Source organism: Schistocerca nitens, chromosome 5, assembly GCF_023898315.1.
Source record: "Schistocerca nitens isolate TAMUIC-IGC-003100 chromosome 5, iqSchNite1.1, whole genome shotgun sequence".
Lineage (NCBI taxonomy): Eukaryota > Metazoa > Arthropoda > Insecta > Orthoptera > Acrididae > Schistocerca > Schistocerca nitens.
Genome location: NC_064618.1, coordinates 630,191,329 through 630,217,616, shown reverse-complemented (window position 1 = coordinate 630,217,616; position 26,288 = coordinate 630,191,329). Strand labels below are relative to the sequence as shown.

The following is a 26,288-nucleotide window of genomic DNA, read 5'->3' as shown; positions in this document are numbered from 1 at the left end:
CATCAGATCTGATGATGGCACCTTTAGTGCATTGAAACCAGTTACCCAGTAAACAGTGTTTAAGTGATCTTGGCTTTTGAATTACTTCTTTAAATGATTACTCTAGGGATATGCTACAACCCCCTATATGTTGCTGACATAGGGATCAAAGGATCGTGTGCATAAGATTATAATAATTACTGCATGCACAGAGGATTCAAGCAATCATTCTTCCCGTGCTCCATATATGAATGGAACAGGAAAAAACCCTAATAATTGATACAATGGGATGTGCCCTCTTGCACACACCTCATGGTGATTTGCAGAGTATAGAGATAGGTGTAGATGTAGATACAATGTGTGACTCTTTTTATGAATTGTAGTTGACCTTACCTTTAGTCAATTCTTTCCCACTAGAAGCTCCAGATCTCTGGGGGTGTAGTGCGCTATTCATCTTACTGCCAAAGTAGCTGTTTCATCTGAAGACAGTTCTCAAATGATCAAGCTCGTTCTCCTATTACTGCAGTACATAGTTTTTTTTCAGTCCAGTCCACAAATGGTTTGATCACTCCTCTTTTCTGCTTGATATGGTGTTTAAAATTTCTGTGAAGGTATCTGCCTGTGTCTGTGGACTTGAACAACAAAAACTGAAATTTGACATTCTTCCTTTTCTTCCGCAGTGAACTTTATATTAGAACTAGCTGGGTACCTGGCACTGGTGGGGTATGTATATATTCCAACCTTCTATTAGATCATCTCCTCCTTCCCCCTCTCTCTGTCCATCTCCTCCTTCACCCCCCCCCCCTCTGTCCATGTCATCCACCCCCTCTGTCCACCATGTCCAGCCCCTCTCTCTGTGTTAATCTTCTCCCCCCCACCCCTCTCCATCAATCTGCTCCTCCCCCCTCTGTCCATCCCCCCCTGACCATCTGCTCCTTCCCCTTCTGTCCATCCTCTCCTCCCCCTCTAATCCCATCTCTTCCTCCCCTCTACCTTTGTCCACCTTCTCCTCCTCCCTCTTTCTGTCCATCCCCTTCTCCATCTCTCTCTGTGTATCTCTTCCTCCCCTGTCTCTGTCCATCTCCTTCTTTCCCCTCCAAATTTGGTTGGAATTGTTCCAGGGGTTAGGAGGAACTTCTTACATGTGGCTTCACCTGTGTATGCATGTCAGATATATTTCTAATATGTGTAAAATATTTTACACATACTTGTACACAAATTTCAACTGTATCTCTAGTGATTTTCGCCCTGCAGTTTTGTTTTCATGTAGCTCAATTTTTATGACATCATATCTTCTGAACTATGTGCAGTATAATATACAATTTTGCATGTACATTCAGTACTATATTTGAATATTGTATGCAAAGTGCAGTTTGAATATAATTAGTGATAAAGACATAATAAATTAAATTTCATGCATGATGTGGCAGTTTTTCATGAACCTCAATGTCTATGATGTCATGTCTCCTGAACCGTGTGTCGTACAACAATATATATTTGTATATATATGTTCAGCGGCATATGTAGATACTATCTGCAAAATGTGTTGTGAATAGAGTTAGTAATAAAGAAGTAATAAATTAAAATGTCATGCATGATGTCTCATTCTGGAAACATCCCCCAGGCTGTGGCTAAGCCATGTCTCCGCAATATCCTTTCTTTCAGGAGTGCTAGTTCTGCAAGGTTCGCAGGAGAGCTTCTGTAAAGTTTGGAAGGTAGGAGACGAGGTACTGGCAAAAGTAAAGCTGTGAGTACCAGGCGTGAGTCGTGCTTCGGTAGCTCAGTTGGTAGAGCACTTGCCCGCGAAAGGCAAAGGTCCCGAGTTCGAGTCTCGGTCGGGCACACAGTTTTAATCTGCCAGGAAGTTTCATATCAGCGCACACTCCGCTGCAGAGTGAAAATCTCATTCTGGAAACATCCCCCAGGCTGTGGCTAAGCCATGTCTCCGCAATATCCTTTCTTTCAGGAGTGTTAGTTCTGCAAGGTTCGCAGGAGAGCTTCTGTAAAGTTTGGAAGGTAGGAGACGAGGTACTGGCAGAAGTAAAGCTGTGAGTACCGGGCGTGAGTCGTGCTTCGGTAGCTCAGTTGGTAGAGCACTTGCCCGCAAAAGGCAAAGGTCCCGAGTTCGAGTCTCGGTCGGGCACACAGTTTTAATCTGCCAGGAAGTTTCATGATGTGATAGTTTTTTTATGGATCTCAGTATTTGACATCATATCTCCTGAACTAGGTGTCATACAATGATATATTTTTGCTGGTACATTCAGCAGCAAATGTGGCTACTGTCTGCAAAAAGTGTTGCGAATAGAGTTAGTATCAACAAAATGATAGATTTAAATGACATCTATGATGCAACAGTTTTTCACACATCTCAAAGTTTGTGACATCATATCTCCTGAACTATGTGTCATAAAATGACACCATATTTCCAGTAATTTCAGTGGTATGTGTGAACACTGAAAAATGTAACATGAATGAAGTTGGTAGTAAAGAATTAATAAATTAAAATGTAATGCTTCATGTGACAGTTTTACTGCAAGAACAACAAAAATGTAGTACCAAGCAATAAAATTTTCTCCTTTCTACAGTTTGTGGGGGTTGTCAGCAAGAAAAAGTTTTGTAAAGGTTGGAAATTATGTGTAAAGTTTGTTGCAAGTCTCTAAGTACTGAATGACTAAAGTATGGGTATTCGCGTATTGTGGGGTACGCTGCTTTTTCCTGATCACCCACACCTGTTGATAGGTAGGTGGTTCTTATCCCAACAGCAATGGTTTTAGTAAGTGATATGTGTACCAAGTTTGGTTTAAATCAGTCCAGTGGTTTTGGAGGAGATGTGGAACATAATTGCATACATACACACATAAATACATCCATACATTTTTATAATATGTATGGATTAATATCATTCAGAAAATCTAGAAATTCTGAGAGTCTATATAATGGAAGTGTCATCAATGTACCAAAACTAAGATGAAATTTTCTTCTTTGCCATCTGAAGCGGTGCTTCTTCAAATATAACCATACAGAAATTTGCTGCAATTGCACTGAGTGGGTTCCTTATAGCCAAGGCTTCAGTTTGCTCCAAGAATTTGTTGCCACGCTGAAAGTGAGTTGATGTGAGGCAATGTTCAAAGAGATCTGCCACATCCTTTATGAAAATCCTTTCCAACTGTGATATCTTCTCATTAAGAGGAATCATAGTAAATAGTGATGAAACATCAAACCTGAGCATAACATTATTTAGATTCAATTTCAACTTGCTGAGCTTGTTTGAGATTTTGACTGGCTTCTGAGTCATTATAGATTCTGATGATGTCTCCAGCACTGGGGGTTGAAACATTGTGTAGATAAATATGTCTTTGATGATGACCTAATGCCCATTAATCACCACGGATGCATATATTTGCTGTGAAAGCCTACGTTGTATGATTAAGGGGAGGTTTACTATCTTTGGCCCGAAAAAAGGATGTTCTTTGAGAATTTTTCTGGGGATGTGTTATAGATATCAATGTCAAATTTGGTCAAAATGTTTATTAATATTTCCTCTACAAACTGTAATTTTTTTCAACCAGAAGTGTCAAAGAGTAAAGGCAGAAGTGCCATCGGAACAAAACAAAATTTCAATGTAGACCTCCAAGCGCGGTATGTCACAGGTCAGCCGTCTCATCCAAAATCAAAATTGAGTTGACATTAGTGAAGTATATAAGATTCTTTAGGAGTTGTACCTTGCTTAAGTTATTTGGACCATAGGAAACAAAATGGCTGTCATTCCAAAAATATAAGGTTTTTTTTTTTTTGTTGATTTTTCGACTTCGTCGACCAAGTAAAAATATTTATAGTGGATGGGTAGGAATAAAAGTGGTACAGCTCCTAGACAATTTAGTTAGCTTCGTCAGAAACAAAGAATTATCCAATCAGTTCAGTAGATTTGAAGTTACCATACCACGCGATAAAACAAAAGTCCCATAAAATAGTCCTTCCTCTTTCTCATAGAGAGTGTTCTGCTTGATCTAGCCATCCTCCTCTGCTCCATAGCCGCTCGTACTGTCGGTGACAAGCGGTTTTCGGCTGCTTGAATCTGTTGGTCACCCGAATGCTTGGCAAACTGAGTCGAATAGAGTCCCAGGATGACGTGCATCATTGTCTTCAGAATTGCTGAGTACCCTTTGTTGAAGCTGCTCACTGCCAGAAAAGTTCCACAGTCTTCGCACTAGAATGCAAATGCTTGAGGGCTAACTTCCAAACATAACATAAGCTTGTATTCTATCTTGATATTGTTTCTGTTAATCTCCTTCTTCTACTAGTTTAATTTTGCTAAGACAGTGGCCAGTACCCTATTTAGTATCTCTATATTGCACTATATCTGGGATATAAAGCTAGAGTTTCTTGTACAGTCATTTAAATGTTTTAATCCACACCATGGACAAGTAAATATGTGTATTGTTATATGATTAAGAACAAAATTGGATACTCCTAATTTATTACAAGTGTAGAAATCTCTTAATTGGCTATTTTTGTTGTACTTCATCTATTCTTCCTTGTAAGTTATTACAGAATTTTTCTGTTTCATCTCTATTTCCAGATGTTGCTGGATAGACTCCCACTATTAGCAGAAAAGTTATTCATGTTTCTACATGTAGTACTGCTGTCCTGTCAGGTACCCATGAATAAAGTATTTCCTTCCCCCCCCCCCCCCCCCCTCCCCCTCTGCCAAAATCTTTCAGACGTATACCAACTTCTGAAAACAGTGGATTCACATTCAGGAAAACATAGTCCAAATTGTCCTTGTCCAGCCACCCAGATTTAGGTTTCCCATGCTTTCCCAAAATTGCTCCAGGCAAATGCTGGGATGACACCTTTGAAAAGGACAAGGCCGATTTACTTCCCCATTCTTTCACAATCTGAGCTTATACTGCCTCTCTAATGACTGTGCTGTCAACAGAATAGTAAACTCTAATCATCTTTCCTTTCTTTAGTGATTTATATCTCAGCTCCAGACTAAATCATGAAATATCTTCTAATTTGTTGTGTGAACCTTACTCTTTCTATTTTGTCTGTTAAATAACTGCAAAATCTCTTCCAAAGCCTATAAAAAGTTTTCCATTTTTTAAATTTATTTAGTCCTTGCATATAATGGGTTACCTACTGTGAGTAATCATATTTCCTTTTCCTACTTTCTTGTTCTGATATTTATCCACCCAGCTGATCATTTCTGTAGTCTTTTGAAAAAGTTGGGGGTCCTTAGTATGGAGTGCTGATACACAGCTAGGTGAGACCAATGGGTGCCCCTATATCTTTCCTACTGTGGGTAGCAGCTCTGTTAGCCTTTGAAAGTAATATCTTCTCCACCAGTTTCACTGTACTGAGGATTTTTCCCCTCTTCCCTCACGTCTGTTGAGGATTCGAAAAACTCTGGAGTACTCTGCCAACAAATCTGGGTATATGTATGTTTCCCTCATTTTGTACCATTCTTAGTTACACTCACCACTTACCAACCAGCACACCAGCAAAACTAGACTCTTCCCATGCAACAATAGTAGGCTAATTGAGCGCAAAGGGATAGTCCACATCATTTACTGTTTTCCATCGGCAGTTTTGGCACTGGACACCTCTGGAGTAAAAGACAGACCCTTACTACTAGCCTTTTTGTTCAGATTACATACAGTATTTCCTTTAACATGTGCATCCTTCTCACATATTTTCAATGTCTCTCTTCTTCTTTTTCTTCTTCTTCCTCTCTCTCTCTCTCTCTCTCTCTCTCTCTCTCTGTCTTTTTTTTATTTTTTTACACCATCATAGCCTTAACTGACTGTATGTTAACACAAATCTTTTCACAGTTATTCCAAAAGTGGTCACACCTGCCATAACACTGGATGAAGAAATGGTACTTCCACAGTGGGCAATTGCGGGTATTGTCATCGGACTTGCCTCTCTCCTGTTTGTCATCATATTTGGAGTTACTGTTGTAAGTAGAAGTTATTTCCATTTAATATCTTGTCAAATGTAAAAAAAAAAAAAAAAAAAAAAAAAAAAAAAATTAAACCTGTCATGTGTCTGAACAACAACAAAAAAAAGTAAATCTTTTTAAGAATGAAACAGAAAACAGTTTTTTTCACAACTTAAATTCATGTACATGACAGAGAAGTACTGCTGTTGATGATATTCTTTCCTCACTGTTGTGGACAGCAGTGGGCAAAAATTTCACCATTTAAAATGATATGATTCAGAAATACAAAAGTTACTGAAAAAGAACATTAGTAACAGTGTAACAGACATCTGCTGGTTGGTTGTACAGCTATCAAAACAAACATAACTGAATAACATGTCTTACTCACCATTTACTGGCTGCCTGAGAATCATACTGTGGTACAGAGCACAACTTTCCATTAACAACAAAGGTAACAGACAACATGCATTCAGTAGCGCTACCTCTGTAGTGAAGCAAAACTAAGTTGAGAATGAAATAAAATAGAAATTAGCCAGCTGTGAATAATGTAGAAAGATCACCATAATCACACATAATAATATGACAGCTTGTATGAATATGCCTGTAAAATTACACTCCTGGAAATTGAAATAAGAACACCGTGAATTCATTGTCCCAGGAAGGGGAAACTTTATTGACACATTCCTGGGGTCAGATACATCACATGATCACACTGACAGAACCACAGGCACATAGACACAGGCAACAGAGCATGCACAATGTCGGCACTAGTACAGTGTATATCCACCTTTCGCAGCAATGCAGGCTGCTATTCTCCCATGGAGACGATCGTAGAGATGCTGGATGTAGTCCTGTGGAACGGCTTGCCATGCAATTTCCACCTGGTGCCTCAGTTGGACCAGCGTTCGTGCTGGACGTGCAGACCGCGTGAGACGACGCTTCATCCAGTCCCAAACATGCTCAATGGGGGACAGATCCGGAGATCTTGCTGGCCAGGATAGTTGACTTACACCTTCTAGAGCACGTTGGGTGGCACGGGATACATGCGGACGTGCATTGTCCTGTTGGAACAGCAAGTTCCCTTGCCGGTCTAGGAATGGTAGAACGATGGGTTCGATGACGGTTTGGATGTACCGTGCACTATTCAGTGTCCCCTCGACGATCACCAGTGGTGTACGGCCAGTGTAGGAGATCGCTCCCCACACCATGATGCCGGGTGTTGGCCCTGTGTGCCTCGGTCGTATGCAGTCCTGATTGTGGCGCTCACCTGCACGGCGCCAAACACGCATACGACCATCATTGGCACCAAGGCAGACGTGACTCTCATCGCTGAAGACGACACGTCTCCATTCGTCCCTCCATTCACGCCTGTCGCGACACCACTGGAGGCGTGCTGCACGATGTTGGGGCGTGAGCGGAAGACGGCCTAACGGTGTGCGGGACCGTAGCCCAGCTTCATGGAGACGGTTGCGAATGGTCCTCGCCGATACCCCAGGAGCAACAGTGTCCCTAATTTGCTGGGAAGTGGCGGTGCGGTCCCCTACAGCACTGCGTAGGATCCTACGGTCTTGGCGTGCATCCGTGCATCGCTGCGGTCCGGTCCCAGGTCGACGGGCACGTGTACCTTCCGCCGACCACTGGCGACAACATCGATGTACTGTGGAGACCTCACGCCCCACGTGTTGAGCAATTCGGCGGTACGTCCACCCGGCCTCCCGCATGCCCACTATACGCCCTCGCTCAAAGTCCGTCAACTGCACATACGGTTCACGTCCACGCTGTCGCGGCATGCTACCAGTGTTAAAGACTGCGATGGAGCTCCGTATGCCACGGCAAACTGGCTGACACTGACGGCGGCGGTGCACAAATGCTGCGCAGCTAGCGCCATTCGACGGCCAACACCGCGGTTCCTGGTGTGTCCGCTGTGCCGTGCGTGTGATCATTGCTTGTACAGCCCTCTCGCAGTGTCCGGAGCAAGTATGGTGGGTCTGACACACCGGTGTCAATGTGTTCTTTTTTCCATTTCCAGGAGTGTATATAAGGATATCAAATGAAATGCTAAAACATACAGACCCTACCAATTGTTCAGAGTTATGTAGAGGAGATAACCCGTAATGGGTTTGCTATTCATTGTTACTGCCTCTACCATCTCTCTGCCTGACTGTAAGTGCAAATATACTCAAAAATCTCTGAATACCATGGATAAGTTTGCTAATGATAAACCTGCCTTGAAATTAATAATTATTCAAAATGAAGTACACAGGGTGACTCAAAATACCATTAACATTTGAAAATGTTGATTGGTTGTGAATTACCTGAAATTGCAAGTCTGTTGCAATCATCCAGCATCATCAGGGATGTAAAAGACAACACCTGACAGCAGTTTCCCATCATACCTACTGATATGCTGTAGAGTGCTGTTCTCAACATTGTCCCTCAAATACAGGTATTGTTGATGAATGATGGCTGACATGCTGACCATTTATTATAAGGAAAATCGTCTTTGCTAAAAATCAATTGTTATGCTCATTACTGCTTTTGTATCATATGACTTCCATCTGTGGGTCATTTTGTGTACTTTTTTTTTCTTCAAGAAAGTGTGCCAATTTTATCTCTCTACCTACATTATTCTGTGAGGTACTGAATTTTCAAATGTTAACAGACTTTCGGGTCACTCTGTAAATTAACCTTCACTGACGTGGAGAATAAAAACTGGAATGGAATGAGTACATCAACAACTGGTGAAGAATTTATGGGTTATATCAGGATCATCCTTTTCTAGGGTAGTAGAAGGGTCCCATTTTAGGGTGCAGAAATCTTCTACAAGTAAGAAAATCAAAATCCCTAATAATTCAAAACCAAATTACAGAAAAATTATCTTGCCAATCATTGCTTCTATAAAGTAATTATCCACATTTTGTGGTAAAAAGGGATCAGAAACCAACTTTGCGATAAAAGGTATTCTTACACTTTTCTCACATTCAAAATGGCTCTTATCAGATGAAAAGTCACACTCATAAACAGTGTATGTGGTAATGACGTGAAGGATAACGTGACAAACCCTGCAATGGAAATCAAAGCAAAGAACATTCCACTGCAATAATTTTATTGCTCTCAAAGAATTCACACTCATATATCACAAACTGTATTGTTCTGACTATTCACAACCTGAATTTCAAGAACTGGAATGAGGCGTATTCTTTGTGGTACACATGAAGAAGGTAATAACTTTGCCACAGACCAGCATCTACAAAAAACAGTGTACACTTGCGGAAGGAAAAACCAAAAGAATTTTCTGAATTTGTGGAGCAACAAATACAGTGGCTGAAAAAGAAATATGTTTTGTATTTAAAAATTCTGTTTCTGGCAATGGTACTTAAAATAAAAGTAGCAGTTACAATTTAAATCTAGCCATTACCGCTACTTCTAAAAAAAACTGATTTTCTGCACTAAACAAATTGTTACAGTCCATCCTGGATGTTCCACTGTTTGAAACAAACTCCTCAAGTGCATACTTGATGAATTGTTTCATGATGGATACAGTATCATAGAACAGAACAAGGTAAAAGTGTGGAGCAGCCAAAAGTTGCATACAACTTCCTTTATTATCAGTTTTGCTTGTCAGATATGAGCATTTTCAGAAACTTTCAATAGCTATCAGACGAATATAAAATGTATCTGGCTGTGTACAACACCAATGTAAGACACTTCGGTTCAAAACTCAATACTTCACAGAATAATGTAAATGAAAGTGTAAAAATTGACACGCATGGTTGAAATGACATGGCATTCTACTGAAACCAAAGAAACTGTACAAAATGAACAATGTCTGTTGTTGGTGCTGTATGCAATCAGATACATTTAATGTGTGGCCAGTGGGTGCTAATAGTTTCTGAAAATGCTCGGAATGACGTGCAAAACCAGCAGTAGTGGAAATTGTGTGTGAGTTGTGGTTGGTCCACAATTTTGTTTCATATGGTCACTGTTCACCACCCATATGATGCCTGCTCTCTCTAGAAGTGGTGGTTAGTAGTTATTTTTCTTAACAACATATCATCTCTCATTTGAATTTCCCATTAGTTCTTTATTGAGCTTCATCCTAATTACCATCTAAGTCCCTTATCACCAAAATTCATCCAATGTTAAGAATTCTTGGGTGGATAGAAATAATGGTATGGAAAATACAAACATTACCATACAGAGGACGCATTGCATAGTAGGTAGGCCCAAAACTCTGCTGCTCAATATTGCAGCGCAGGTTTTGAACAACTCACATCTACCATTACAGCACATGTTTGTGCTGCAGATGTAAATGATCCGCTAATTTTTTAAGCATTATCCACTGCTCCAAGACTCTTGTATTTGGTAAGTAGTGCTCTATCCTCATTGTGACCTGGATTTACATAGATATTCATGCCTCATATAGAACCCATGAGACAAGCAGTGTACCATCACACTCCCAGAAAAATATCATCCCTACAATTCCAAAGATAGAAACGACAGATAAGTGCAAGTACTGTCGCACAGTCAGCTTAACAGCTCATGTATTCAAGCTGCTGGCAAGTGTAATATAAAGAAGAATGGAAAAGGAAATTGAGGATCTATTATATGACTATCAGCTTGGCTTCAAGAACAGTAAAGTTACCAGAGAAGCAGTTCTGAAGCTGTGCTTGATAATGGAGGCAAGACTGAATCAAAATCAAGACACGCTCATAGGACCTGTCAACCTATAAAAAGTGTTTGACAATGTAAACTGGTGCAAGGTGTTCGAAATTCTGAGAAAGAAGGAATTAGCTCTAGGGAAAGATGGGTAATATACAATATGTACAAGAACCAAGAAGAAACAATAAGTTGAAAGACCAGGAATGAAGTGCTTCGATTAAAAAGGGTTTAAGACAGGGATGCAGTGTTTCAGCCTGCGGATCAATCTATGCACGGAAAAAGCAATGATGGTAATACAAGAAAGGTTCAAGAATGGGAATAAAATTCAGACTGAAAGGTTGATGAGATTCACTGGTGACACTGCTGTCTGAGTCAAAGTGAAGAAGGGTAACAGGATCTGTAGTACAGATTATGGGTTGACAGTAAACATGAAAAAGACAAAAGGAATTAGAAGTAGCAGTAATGAGAATAGCAAGAAACTTATCACCAAAATTGGTGAACACAAAGCAGAAAAAGTAAGGGAATTCTGATATCTTGGAAGCAAAATAACCCTTGATGGACAAAGCAAGGAGGACATCAAAAGCAGATTAGATAGGCAAAAAAGGCATTCCTGGCCAAGAGAAGTCCACTGGTATCAAACATAGGCCTTAATTTCAGGGAGAAATTACTGAGAATGTATGTTTGGAACACAGCATTGTATGGTAGTACAATATTTTCACCCATTCTCCAGGGTATGGGTAATGTATGGCCATTAACTTTGAGTGTGGCTCACTAACATCAATAGGGGGTGGCCATAAACCATTTCTCTTTAGCCCAACAACACAACATAACAATGTTAATACTAAAGCCTTGTATTAGCAGTGATACGTTAGTAAATAATTTAATAAAACACGTACTGAGGTTGGCTCTGTTGGTCAAGATCGCGAAGGATAATAACACTGCTTGAAACAGAATGATTTTAAGATTATATAAATCCCAAAACAGAATTGTTTTAAGATTTATGTAAATCACTTTTAATTATTCTTTAGAGAAGCATAATGTATGAGAATGGTGGCTGGAAACTAATAACACATTGAGTAACTGAACAGTGTATATCACCAGAGCAAATTTTGTATTACTTTCTGCATAAGTAGCATTTATACCCAGCAACATGTGCTAAATTATAATGTACAAGTCCCGGTGCATGAATAACATTCCCAGTATATACACTGCCCATAGCATTACTGGCTCCAGACAAAATACCTCACTAACATTTCAGATGCAAGGTGACACGCAAAGACTGTGAGCTCTGCCCCACACAGTTATTTAAAGGTTCAGTTACATGACCACTCCTTGATTCACTGCAGATACATTAATCCTGACCATCATTCATAATTTTCATGACAGTTTCATATAATCATGTATGATAAAACATATGAAAATCATTGCAGTCATTTCCAATCTCTTAAGAAACTGTCATACATTATTTTAACAATTTTAAAGAAATACCAAACACACAAATTGCCACATTTGGCACTCTAGTCAGAACACTAATTTGACCAATTTTATAAATCACACCTACAATTCAATACATGTTGAAAGTTATTGGAATATTAAGGAAAGAAATTCAGGCTGATAAGATCATTTGTGTCTCTGTGGAGGAGTCCATAGTTATGGCACTGATAACTTAAATAAGCTAAACTGTTTATAACATATTTATTTGTTTAATTAGAAAAATACTCTGTTCGTTATATTGCAAGCATTGTCTTCTCTCATCTGGTGTATCACAAGTGTGACTTTTTTGATGGGTTCAGTTGTTACAATTTACTATAAACAATAATAGTAATTATGTCAATAACATGTGCAGAGCAGAGGAGAGTACTATGTGAGGAGAAGAGTTGAAGACCTAGAAATATAAGGATCAAGGAGAAGAGGAAGACCGAAACTGAGATGGAAAGACTAGGTAGTAGGAGACCTACAGGAGAAAGGAGGCTCAGAGAAGAAGCACTGGATAGGCATTTATGGGAGAGAAGGATCCAGCAAAGCAATGCCGACCCTACATGACATGGGAAAAGGCTGAGATGATGATGATGATGATGATAATGATGATGTCAATAACTCTTTAACTATTAAAGCTTCAGGCTTGGATTTATTTTCAATGAGCTTATCCCACTGCCACAGTTCCAAAACTGTCATTGTTTTTCTCTAGCATGCTTGTAATGAGTTTTAATGTAATTTCATTAAAATCATATTAGTGGCAACACAGGTCCCTCCACATTACCTCATCCCATGACTATGTCACCAGAACACAATGCTCTTCCTGCCTGGGAAAATCCAGTGACCACTGGGCCTCACAGGTTGCTAGGCATCTTTGCTTTCACTCAGCTCACCTGTCAGTGCCCTCTGACAGCTAGCTGCCACAACAAACATTCACACCATCCCATAGCCAGACTGTCAGATTCACTCCATCCTGTAGCAGTCAAACCAGCTGCTAGTAATGTCACAGTAGTGAATAATGGAAAGTGGGAAAACTGGAACAGAGGAGATGTAAGTGTTTAAGATATGTTGCTACTGAAGCAAGTTGAAAATTAGGTGGACTGATAAAATATGGAATGAGGAGGTTTTCTACAGAATCGGCAAAGAAGGGAACATATGGAAAATGCTGAGAAGAAGAAGGGACAGGATGATAGGACATATGTTAAGAAATCAGAAAATAGTTACCATGGTACTAGAGGGAACTGCAGGGGATAAAAACTGTAGGGGAAGTCAGAGACTGGAACGTTGTTGTTGTTGTGGTCTTCAGTCCAGAGACTGGTTTGATGCAGCTCTGCATGCTAATCTATCCTGTGCAAGCTTCTTCATCTCCCAGTACCTACTGCAATCTACATCCTTCTGAATCTGCTTAGTGTATTCATCTCTTGGTCTCCCTCTATGATTTTTACCCTCCATACATCCCTCCAATACTAAATTGGTGATCCCTTGATGCCTCAGAATGTGTCCAACCAACCGATCCCTTCTTCTAGTCAAGTTGCACCACAAGTTCCTCTTCTCCACAGTTCTATTCCGTACCTCCTCATTAGTTATGTGATCTACCCATCTAATCTCAGCATTATTCTGTAGTACACCATTTCAAAATCTTCTATTCTTTTCTTGTCTAAACTATTTATTGTCCATGTTTCACTTCCATACATGGCCACATTCCATACAAATTATTTCAGAAAGCATTTCCTGACATTGAAAATCTCTACTCGATGTTAGCAAATTTCTCTTCTTCAGAAACACTTTTCTTGTCATAGCCAGTCTATATTTTATATCCTCTCTCCTTCGACCATCATCAGTTATTTTGCTCCGCAAATATCAAAACTCATCTACTACTTTAAGTGACTCATTTCCTAATATAATCCCCTCAGCATTTCCTGATTTAATTTGACTATCCTCATTTTGCTTTTGTTAATGTTCATCTTTTGAGACTGGAATACATTCAACAAATAATTGAGGACATAGGAGGTTAGCACAAGAGAGGAACTGATGGTGGGCCACATCAAATCAGTCAGAAGACTGGTGACTCAAAAAGGAAATTCAAATATTGTCAGTCATTGTTCATTTATGATTAGAGCTTTTTTTTCTTTTGTGTTTTTACTTTTGTTTCCCAAGTGATATCTTAGAAATTAGTGACTGAAGAAATTTTGTGTCAGTTGAATCCATATATCTACCAGTACACGATTTTCACTTCTACTGAACTTTATTGATATATTTTCAGCTTGTGAACCGCCATAAGAATAACAAAAAGAGACAACCTACACCTTTAACAGAAGATATGTTGAATGAATTAAATAAAAACCATATGGGTGGCCTTGATAATTTTGGAGCAGAGGATCTCTATAATATGGAAGATGTATGGAATGACAAACCATATGATAAGCCACCAAAGAAGGTAACAATATTTACTAAAAAATTAAAGCTTGTTATTAGGTAAGTTTTTGTGTTTCTATTTGCAAAATCACAGTATCTGAACCACTTAATTATTCATAATCCCACACCCCCTTTTCAAATGTAAACTTTAAGAGGGGTATGTGTGTGTGTGTGTGTGTGTGTGTGTGTGTGTGTGTGTGTGTGTGTGTGTGTGTGTGTGAGAGAGGGGAAGGGAAGGAGGAAGAGGAGTGGTTCATGGTTTGGGGGGGGGGAGGAGGGGGGGGGGACTCTTCGTCTGTTGTTTTACAAAATAGTCTTGAACACTCAAAAGATAGGACAGGAGAATTTTCTCTCTTCTGTACAGCTACAAGGGGGTAACTTTGTTGAAGTTGTCATAGGAGAATGCCCCTAGACTTCTAACCAGTCAAACACCCAGCAGAAAATCATTGACCTACCTTGCTGTTTTAAATATATGAGGCTAACAGAATGATTAGGACAAATGTACAGTCAGGGAAAATATTTTGACTGTCCTAGTTATCCTCTGTGTGTATAGCCTTGAAATCATGGGGCTTATTTAAAATTTAAACTCAAAAATTTAATGTGGTGTATGTGTCTAGATTTACTGTGGTGAATTTAAAACTCCCTGGAAATTCATAACAGTGGGATCCACCCCTACCCCTATCTGCTCTAAACCACAGATAAAACCTTTGTAACCATTGATTCTAAGTCTATTATATTCTGCATTTGCCCACATCATGAACTGCCTGCTTAATTCTTCAGCGAACTACTTGAAAACTGATGTTTGCTTAACGCACAGGCATATTAACTGAGGACACAAACTCAGTCATGCCAGTCACTGCAAGACAACAGCTCAACTTCTGTACAAGATTTTACTTGATCTGGGAAATATTCATATCATGCAGGTTTAAACACATAATAATGATACAGAAGAACTAGAAACAACCATTAATGGTCACACACTAAACAAAATTAGATGTGAAAAATTTATTGGTGTTCAAGTAAATTATAAACTAAAGTGGAAGAAAACATACTGACAAGGATTGTAAGAAACTCGCTAAAGGTTGGTTACACAATAAATCACACAAATCTAAAAACCATGAATCAAACTGAATACTTAAGAGATTACAATTATGAATAACTTAACCTTTAACTACTGTGGATAATCTCTCAGGCTGCTACATTTTTTTGTCTTTTGATATTTCATGCTCCCCAGCGAGATGAAGTAGACTCTTCTGCGTACCTTCCTATTGGATGACAGGCTACAAATGCCAGAAATATGGCATTGTTGTTGCAATTTGTTTATTTTGGGCCTTGGGAGGTCTCACAGGTATACCATAGTGTTTGTGTGTTGTGTTTTTGTCGAATGTTACCATTTCTCCATGGTGAGGAAAGCTAGACCTTCAATGCAATGTTGTCTTTGCAAGACGGATGTGGGCATTCAAGAACATCTCAGTGAATACTCAGATGAAGACTCTGTTGACAGTGATGATGACCATGATTCTGAGTATTTAGTGATCATGATACTAACTCAGAGAAGGAAACTGAAAGTCATGAAGATGTGATGGATGGTGACAATGGAGAAGTGAACTTCCTTGCCAAGAACAGAAAGAAAAAATGGAGAAAACAGAAGCCTCTGATGTAAGAACAAGGCAACTAAACATTGTCTTACAGCTCTTTGAACTGCAACAGGTTCTGAAAATTCTTGTAGAAAACTTTCTATTTTGGAGATACGAGCCTAGCCTTTTGTTGTCCTTGTTTGAAGTGGAAAACAGGGTATCCTTTTCAACAGTGTGGCATTTTGATTAGGTTGGAGAATTGTAGGAGGGTCTGTGTGAAATGCATGAAGGCTGAAAGCAGTTAGAATTTGATTCATGTCCTTGGAAGAATACATAAGGTAATTACTTTCTTCTTGATTTTTAAAATAAAAATTTGGCACAATTTCTCCCTTGATAGAATAATGGGGTAGAATAATTGCTCTAAGGCTAAAACAACGAGTAGTAAACTCAAAACTGATTCCAAATACAGTTTGTCATAACTGAAATGTATTTTCCTACAGTTATGTTGCGAATCTGTAATACTATCTTCTTGATGATAATCTGTGAGTGGTTAGAGAGGTAACTATCTGCTGTTATTTTAGTAATACATAAAGTAAATATAAAATGCAAATTCTGCTGTGGTTTAGTTTTCAAATTGTTTTAAATTCTGCATTGCTGCACAGTGTAGGATCCTTACCAGACAGGACTGATGGAGTGCATCGAAAAAGGTCAAAGAAGGGCAGCACGTTTTGTATTATCGTGAAATATGGGAGAAAGTGTCACTGAAATGATACAGGATTTGTGCTGGACATCATTAAAAGAAAGGCGTTTTTCATTGTGATGAAAAACGCCTCCGAATGTGAAAACCGTTTATTGACACTGACCTTCATAGGGAGAAATGATCACCATTATAAAATAAGGGAAATCAGAGCTCGTACGGAAAGATATAGGTGTTCGTTCTTTCCACGCGCTATACAAGATTGGAATAATAGAGAATTGTAAAGGTGGTTAGATGAACACTCTGCCAGGCACTTAAATGTGATTTGTACAGTATCCATGTAGATATAGATGTAGATGTTTAAAAATGCAAATTTCCATAAAGTCTGTTTTTAAGAAGTGTAACAAACAACAGGAAGTCATGAAAATATATATTCATCAAAACAGGGGTTTTATACAAAAAAATAAAAAGGCAGTCTGAGAGACCTCTCCATAGTAATTGTGTTCCTGTCAACATCCGTAGTAGCTGAGGGTTAAATTGATCACATAGCAATGATACAGGGAAAGCTGCATAAAGACTGCAATTTATTGGCAGAACACTTAAGAGGACGCAATAGGTCTACTAAATAGACTGCCTACACTACTCTTGTCTGCCCTCTTCTGGAGTACTGTTTCACACTGTGAGATCCATATCAGATAGGATCGATGGAGGACACTGAAAAAGTTCAAAGAAGGGCAGCTAGTTTTGAATTATCATAAAATAGGGGAGAGAGTGTCACAGATATGATATGAGTGTTTGTGTGGCAATCATTAAAGAAAGGTGTTTTATGCTGCAGCAGGATCTTTTCATGAACTTTCAGTCACCAACTTTCTCCTCTGAATTTGAAAATATTTTGTTGGCACCCACCTACATAGGGAGAAATGATAATTGTAATAAAATAAAAGAAATTAGAGCTTTCACAGAAATATTTAAGTATTCATTTGTTCCTCGTGCTGTTCAAGAGAGGAACAGTAGAGAAATAGCTTTAAGGTGGTTCGATGAACGCTCTACCAGGCACTTAATTGTGGATTGCAGAGCAGTCATGTAGATGTAGATGCAGATGAAGTCAATCAAAGAACTACGTACACTGTACTTTTCTTTGCAAGTTACCTGATGTTGTTTTTTGGGGAAGGAGACCAGACAGCGAGGTCATCAGTCTCATAGGATTAGGGAAGGATGGGGAAGGAAGTCGGCCGTGCCCTTTGAAAGGAACTATCCCGGCATTTGCCTGGAGCGATTTAGGGAAATCATGGAAAACCTAAATCAGGATGGCCGGACGCGGGATTGAACCGTCGTCCTCCCGAATGCGAGTCCAGTGTCTAACCATTGCGCCACCTCGCTCAGTGAAAGTTACCTGAACATGGTAGCAGTGAAAGAGATAAGTGGGATAGTATTGTCAGTTCTCTCAGTCAGTGCCTTCCCTACTTCTGTACAGTGTACTTTTCTTTCAAAATTATCTGAACTAGGTAGCAGTGAAAGAGATAACTGGGACAGTATTGCCAGTTCTCTCAGTCAGTGCCTTCCCTACTTCTGTACCTGCCAATGACAAGTATTTCATTCAGTTCACAACTAAGTGCACACGTTGTGGCTGCTACACATGCAGCATCATAATAAGCAACAACTACTGGGCCCTGTTGTTGACATGATTTACATGGTGACTGTCCATAATTTAGTTTGCCACCAGCCTGGCTTTGTCACTGCATTGCTTTCGATCATTTGCGTATGTGTTCACCATATGGAAGTGTTGTTTGTTTGCTGAGAGAGCTTTGATCTTCATTGCATATTCCCAGTCTTGTTCATGGCTAAAAGTGTCTGCTACAGGACACATTGGATTAAATGAACAGTATCATATGCAATACATACCTATTTCTTTGTGACATTGAAGACAATCTCTCAAGAAATAAAATTTTGTTGGCACTACAGACTGGAACACTGAACAGTGCAGAGAATAATATGTGCAGAAGCACAGGGGAAGGAAATCTGAATTCAAGATACACGGTTCATTCTCCACGAAAGGATATTAGCAGAGGAAGAGCTGTCAGTAATTTGTACAATTTCCAGTTGGACATCGTTTGTCATACAGTAATGAAATTTTACAATCATGTTTCATATTTCATACAGCAAAAGGTGACAGATGTCTTATGCAACAAGACTGGTTTCACAGGGGGCTACCATTCAACTGGCAATATTTTAAAATGTTTGGGATTTTGATACAGAAAATGCAGTGAAGGAAGATGCATTCTGATTTAGAGACCATACTGTAGCAATAGGCCCACTTCTATGAGAAAAATACACTACACTACATCAAGAAAGAAAATATTCCTTGCCCTATTATTCATCTCTCTGAGATCTGACAATCAAAATTGTGCCAGGAAGCACATCTAAGAACAAAAGTGGCTTGAAAACTCTGACTGGGAAAGGCAACAGACATTTTGTATGTCATATAGAATCAGCAGAAAATGGCTTCATTAAAAGTACAAACTGATATTTATGCTCAGCAAATCTAGTGATTTTCATTATGAAATGAGTAGAGATGTGGTGAACATTGCTTCTTTTTAATTTTTTTTTATTACATGATTTAGAGGAGAGTTGTGTCATCATCATGTATAATGACATTTATCTTTCAAAGAATGAGTAAAACAGTCATAATTCAAACACAATGAACGGAGAAATTGTGCAGTAGCTAGAAGAGAAAAATATTTCATGTTAGAGCTACTGTACTCGCTCACAGGCATTGGAGGAAGTCAGGTGACATAGGCACCTTTACAGTCAATTTGAACTTGACTGAATACCATCCGGAATGGCCAAAGGTTTTAAGGCTTCTCCCTTAATAATGCCAATATAACCCAATAGAAAATAAGAAAATGTGCAAGTAGATGACTTTCTTAGTTCTTCAGAAGATGATAATTAAGAAACAATAACTTAGATTAACTGCTATGTTTCTTTTTTCTTCTCTTGACTCAAACTTGTGAACACAGTTCCCTCTCACCACTGCCTTTCATGTCTGCTTCCCTTTTTCCTCTCTTTATACTAACAATTTTTCAAAATTCCTGTGGTGACATATTTGTTCATTTTATTTCCAGGGAGCAGGGGTTGAACGTAACATGCATATCTTATGAACACTTAAATGTCAATATAATGAAAAATTAAACTGATTTGTAAATTTACAGAAGAACAATAACAGAGTATTTTGCTACAATATGCTTCATAATTCATGCAAAAATACATCTGAATAGACCTCCATTTTGCAGCAGTGCCTTAAACAGATTTGTCAATACATCATTCTGCAGCCATAATTGTTTAAAACAACTCTTTATCTGCTTCTGGCTATAAAATCTTTATTGCAGACTGCTGATTTGGTCAAATACTTAACTTCCAAGCGAGCACTTTGTTACGCGTTGGGCACGGCAATCGGCCATCGGTCATTTCATAGCCATGCCAGATAGCACCATTGATAGTACTGTTGGATGACAAAGTTTATTTAGTTTATTTCAACATGGATCTTCTGACAGCTGAGGTCTACCAGAGAGAACATGAGTGTGCAAAGTGTACAGAACAGGTGGAAAAGGGAAAGGGGGTGGGGGGATGACTTCCATACTTGTCCCTCCAGTCACCACTTCCACTGCTGCATAGTATATTTACTTTGTGCGCTTTTGATACCAGTTATTTTACAGAAGCATTTTCTGGAACAATGCAACTAGTAATGAAAATATTTGTCATGCCAAAGAATGCAAGAAGACTACAGTGTACAATATGTAATGAAACATTTTGAAGATTCCTCATAGTAAAAAGATTTTTTATCAGCACTTTTGAATAAACATGAAAACTACTTTTTCATTAACAACATATAAAATTAAAACATGATCAAAAACAAAGCCCATACCATCTTTGGTTCCACACATAAGGTTCAGAAGAATATTATATGTACTATCTGATAAAAAATATCTGAACACCTACTAGTAGGCATTAGTATGAGGTTTGTACACCATCTACCTGTATGAGGTCTTGAACTCTTTTGGAGATACTTTCAGTGAGGTGTCTGTGGACAAATGGCAGCCATTATTCTTCAAGAGCCAAAATCAGAGAAGGTAACGATGTTGGACACCGGGCTCTGGAGTGAAGTCAATATTCTGACTCATCCCAAAGGTGTCCCATTGGTTTCAGGTCAGAGCACTGGGCAAGGCAGTCCATTTCAGGAATTTTACTGTCCATAAACCATTGTCTTACAGATACTGCTTTATGGCAGGATGCATTGTAATGCCGTACAAATAGTTATTGACTATGCACTGCTCCTCTACTGTATGCAGTGCACAATGCTGTAAAATGTGTTCATATCCTTCCACATTTAACATTTTCTTAAGCCCAATAAGGGGATCGTTCCCTAACCACAAAAAGCAGCCCCATACACTAACACTACATGTCTTGTAATTCATTGCTGACACTATAATGATGACAGGAATTCGCAAAACCCAAACCCTTTTATCTGACCGCCGTAGGATGCAGTACAATTAATTACTCCAAACCACTTGTTTCCAGTCTTCCACTAGCCAGTGATGTCACTCTTCCCACCACCTCAAGCAACGCTTATCATTGACTACAAAAACTTGTGACTAACCAGAAGTTGCTCGACCATTTTACACATTTTTTTATAACTCCCTATGCATAGTCATTGTGCTAGATGGGCTACTTTAGCACTTTGGAGCTCATGTGATTTTTTTTTACAACCATCCTCTGAAATGCTTGACAGTCCCTGTCCCAGTACATGAGGTCTGCCTGGTCTTGGTTTCGCTATGGTTGTTCCTTCATGTTCTCATTTCACAGTCACATCACCAGCAGTCATCTTGGGCAGCTTTAGATGGTTTGAAATGCCCCTGATGGATCTGATACTCAGATCCATCCCATGTTCAAAATCACTGAGCCCTTCTGTTGTTACAACTTCTCTGCTGAAAACACAATACTTCCCACCTCCTTTTATATGGGTGGGTTTGCCTCTTGTGACATCTAGCGGTCAATTCTGCATTACAAAGAATGCAGGAGTGTCGGATACTTTTGGTCACATAGTATATTCTAATAAAACAGTCTTGAACACAGTACCTGCAGGCAAAGCCAAGAAATTGGGACTCCAAGCACATTAAAAAGTAAATTAAATGCAAAAGTTATCAGCCTTTCTTACAACTTACCTATCAGGGCTTGGGAGACTGAAAATCACTGGCAGTAGCATAACAGTGCTTGTTGTACTCTGGAATCCATTCTCACAGTATTCAGACAGCTGTTATGGTTTCCACTGCATCTGTGTCCTAACATAAGTCTTCTAAGAGGGGCAGAAGCTATGACAGTTGTGAAGGGTTGACCATCATACTAAGACTATGTTCACGGGAGAACTGCCCGTGCTTTTATGGAACAATCAGTATGCCGGGAAAGCTTTAAACATCACATACTAAGACTATAATCACAACAGTTCCCTGTTCATCCCATAATGTATGACTATGCACTTGAATGTACACACCCAGTCAGCTCTATTTCCCCATTAGAGTCTTTCATACAAAATGTTTTTCAGAGTGTGCTATTCAAAGCTCGTTCACTCACTTTTTTTTACTAATTTTTCATAATTATCCTTAAACTATTAATAAACTGTGTTAAGCATAAGTGCATATGGTTACATGAAAAAATGCAGATCAAATTATGGGAAGATATGTAACTTTACTCTGTACACGAATCTGTTTGTCACATGATATAAGGAAGCTATAGTAAAATTCATCAAACTTAGTTGTGTGTTCTAAATGATCCTTAAAACTCCAAAGTTTAGTGACGATTCCAACAGCTATGCTCAGTTGCATGACACTTCCATCATGAATAAGTTTAGCGGTTGATCATTTAAGTTCAAGTTTGACTAGTAATAATATTCCACTGTATAACATCTGTTTGTAAATTTAAGGATTATATTCAATTACCTTTCGGATTACAGCGTTCATCAGCTTCACTTCAAGAAAACAGCATGGCAAACCTTTATGATAGCTGGCGCTCTGAATGGAATGGATACTACTACAATGCATATTATGGAAATGGTAATGGATCTAGCACCAGTGGGTATGCACGAAGAAGGTCTGACTATGACACAAATTTCTGAAGTAATCAATCTGTGGCCACACAAGCATACCAGGATCATCTGTCTGATAGTCCTTAGAAAAGAGAAAAAAAATCTGTGTTGTTCAGTGTTTCAGGAATTACTTATTTCTATAAACTGTAAATAATATATGTAAGTCTGATATTTGGAAATGTGTGTCCACATTCTAATTTCTCTAGTCAGGTGACAAAATGGAGTCCATAGATATTTAACAAGCAACAGGAAACTGTGATAAATTTTATGTGGCCATGCTTAAATCATGACAGCAACTACAGCTGTACAAATAACTGTCAAGAAGGACTACAATTAGCTCAATGTTGTGTGTGATAACTGTAAGCAGATCTGATAGTTGCACACACAATTTTATTCATGAATAAGAGGTTTTATCCTCATTACAAATTATATTTATCCAGGAGAATTTCTCCATTATTGTCCTCTGTAAAATGTGTCCCAATAGAGAAGCTGCCTCAATCTTTGTTGAAAATCTTGTTTGCAATTTAATATTTTGTATCTAATAATCAAACTTAATACATAGCAAATCACTTCCAAGTAATACTCCCTGTAACTTCAATTATACTGTTTGTCCAGAACAGATATTTATGTTAAGTAACAGGAATGATTCAATGGCTGCACTCAAAATCCCATATACTTTTAACAGTGCTAAATGTTGTGAAAATCAGCAAAATGACATAAATCATGAACGTTTCTCCTCATTTGATAGGAAGCTGTAAGCTGAATGCCAATTGAGAAATATTTTGTTACTGATAGTAGTCAGCTGATAACACTATGGACTGATAGAATGCACAAAAAGATCTGCAATTAATCGCTATTTAGGGTCTAGAGTTCTTGAACAAATCCAACCAAAAATCTGTAAAAATATGATGACTTCCTACAGTGAAATATTTTCTTAACTGATGTATGTTTAAATGGGCCTAGAAACTCTTTATCTGCTGGCTTTATTTATACATAAATTTACAGTGCAGAGTAGAATATTTTAATTCTGAAGAAGCAACTTAAAAATTAAATAAAAGCTATGAGAGGAATAAATATTTTTGTATAATAGACTCAATTGATACACTCAAGAATTCAGCATAGTTTTCAGTAGTAGTAATCGTTCATGACCAGTGTTACATGTTTTAAGAGAATAGTTCTTTAGATAGGTACAAGGTGCTCTCAAAATTATCACACCAAAAAATATGACAAAATGTGCTAATGATGTACAAAGCCATCCACAAGCTTGCCTAAAATTCTTGAAAGGACCTTTTATGAGAGCATTACAGGGAAATGTAAGGTGAGAGACTAACAAAAGAATGGAATTTTAAGAAACATACTTGGTAAATCTTACAAAACACCAACCAAAAGTGTCAGTTTCATTAAAAACCTTTTAGCATAAATATTTATTGTGATATTGCAAACAGGTGCAAGCTTTAACTTAGGTTTCTGCTGTAACTAAATTTTCAGAATTAGTGGATTTATTTTGTCATAGACATAAATAATTGACTTTCCATTCTTTAAGCACCTGAACTTCCTGTCCATACTGCATAATCACGCTGAGGGAAAACTCAACAATATTGGTACATTACATACACTGTGGTACTTCTATTGACATGTATTTCACTCCTTTGGGGCATACTAAGCAATGAACATCTTACTTCATTAATATTTTCTTCTAAATATTAGTGGAGTTATGCTCCTTGAGCAAGAAATTTTGTGATATTTGGGTCTAGGTGCTCACCTAGCCTTCACCAACTGTTGCAAATAAAAATCAATGCACTGCCATGGAGCTAGACCATCTCCAAATTCCAAATAAATCCATTCACTCCAGGCAAATTTAAAAGAGAAGTAGCAACTGCTACAATAGCACAAAATCTGAGTTAGCCCAGTATTCCCCATGCAGATCTTTTATGCTTGCATATATGAATCATGGATGATTTCTCTTTGCTCTGTTGTAACATGATGTGGGCTAGCACCCTTAATTATACTGTTTACATATCTTTTTAAATTAAACTGTTCAAGCTTGTCAATAAATATGCTGGAAGGGATATGATGGTCTTGGCCATTTTCATAGTGTTTTCTCAACCGCCTCCTCTTTCCCCCCATTTTCCACTTGTGTACTTTATCTAATAATAATAATAACCATGGCAGTTTTATGACGAGTGACTCCACCCATTGCCATCCAGTTTAAATATTTATGCTTCTGGATGCCTGGTGCCTGGAACAGCCACTACTCTTGCCAGGTGACATGACCATTCCTAACAGAATTTCAATGAAGCTTTGCACATAGGCCAAGAATTTGTAATCACGAAGGATGTTCACTATATTTTGAGTACTCTAGGCTCTTCGTATGGTGAACTAAACATTAGCAACTGCATAACTATGTAAAAGAGAGGGAGAAATAAGCTAAAAAACTAATATCATTCCCTGAAACACTTTTTGCATTTCCAGAAATATTTTGATCATTAATTTCTTAGACTTTGTTCACAAAAAATTACTAATAAATTTATTATTTACATCTGTTTTACAAACAATCTGTACATGTTTGCCACATGAAACAATATTATTGTTACATGTATACATGTGTGTGCGAGTGCATGTGTGTGTGTGTATATTATATATAAATCTGTACAAAGTCAAGTTTAAAATATTTTGTATATACTGTACTTCATTGACCAATAAACAGAGTGAATGTTTAAAAATTGTATCAATTTATTCTCATTTCATATAACGCTCACAATTTCCTCCTACATCCATAAAAAGATACAATTAACAATTTTCAGTGGTACATTTCTCTTGTAAGCAATTAGCTTTTATCTGGATGTAGACTGCCTTCTTATTAATTAATTATAACGTTACAAATGGGGAACAAAAAGGTTTTCCACAACTATGCTTTAGCTGCTATCACACTGAAGTACTGGTCGATAAGAGTTGTTGGGAAGGAGACTTTTCTGATGTCTTCAGATTTCCAGAATTTTAATGAATGAAAAACACCATCTGTATAAATATTTTTTATTGATGATGAACAGTTTCAGTCTGACTAGCCAACCATCTTCAGATGATGGAACAGCCTTGCTACTACTGTCAAACTACACCTTGTGGTACCAGATCAAAAACAGTCATCATTAACAAATAAAGTAGTGATCCAGACACTGTTTTTCATTCACTATGCCAATGGAGATAACACTTCCCTGAGATACATCACTAATTACCACAATGTTCTGTAAGTGTACTACTAGAGAGACAATAGATAAAGGGGAAGAGCGTAGATATCACAGAAAAAATGGTGTTTGAAATTTATTCATAATTATGAATAAATTTTTTAATATTAACACAGCTGCAAATTGTCCCCACCATCATCCCTTCAGACATGCATGCTTG

General features: G+C 38.3%; 1 protein-coding gene and 1 non-coding gene across 2 annotated transcripts in view; both read left to right on the top strand.

Annotated features, from left to right (window-relative positions):
- LOC126260627 (mucin-2) overlaps positions 1–25,609 on the top strand; it is a 165,573-nt gene extending 139,964 nt beyond the window's left edge. The window contains exons 9-11 of the mRNA XM_049957966.1: positions 5,814–5,941; positions 14,325–14,498; positions 22,755–25,609. Coding sequence (XP_049813923.1) covers positions 5,814–5,941; positions 14,325–14,498; positions 22,755–22,916 — 464 coding nt within the window. The 3' untranslated portion in view covers positions 22,917–25,609. The remainder of the gene's footprint in view (positions 1–5,813; positions 5,942–14,324; positions 14,499–22,754) is intronic.
- Trnal-caa (transfer RNA leucine (anticodon CAA)) lies at positions 2,049–2,123 on the top strand. Its single transcript has one exon. It is a non-coding gene; the product is annotated as a tRNA-Leu (tRNA).
- Positions 25,610–26,288: the final 679 nt, after the last annotated feature.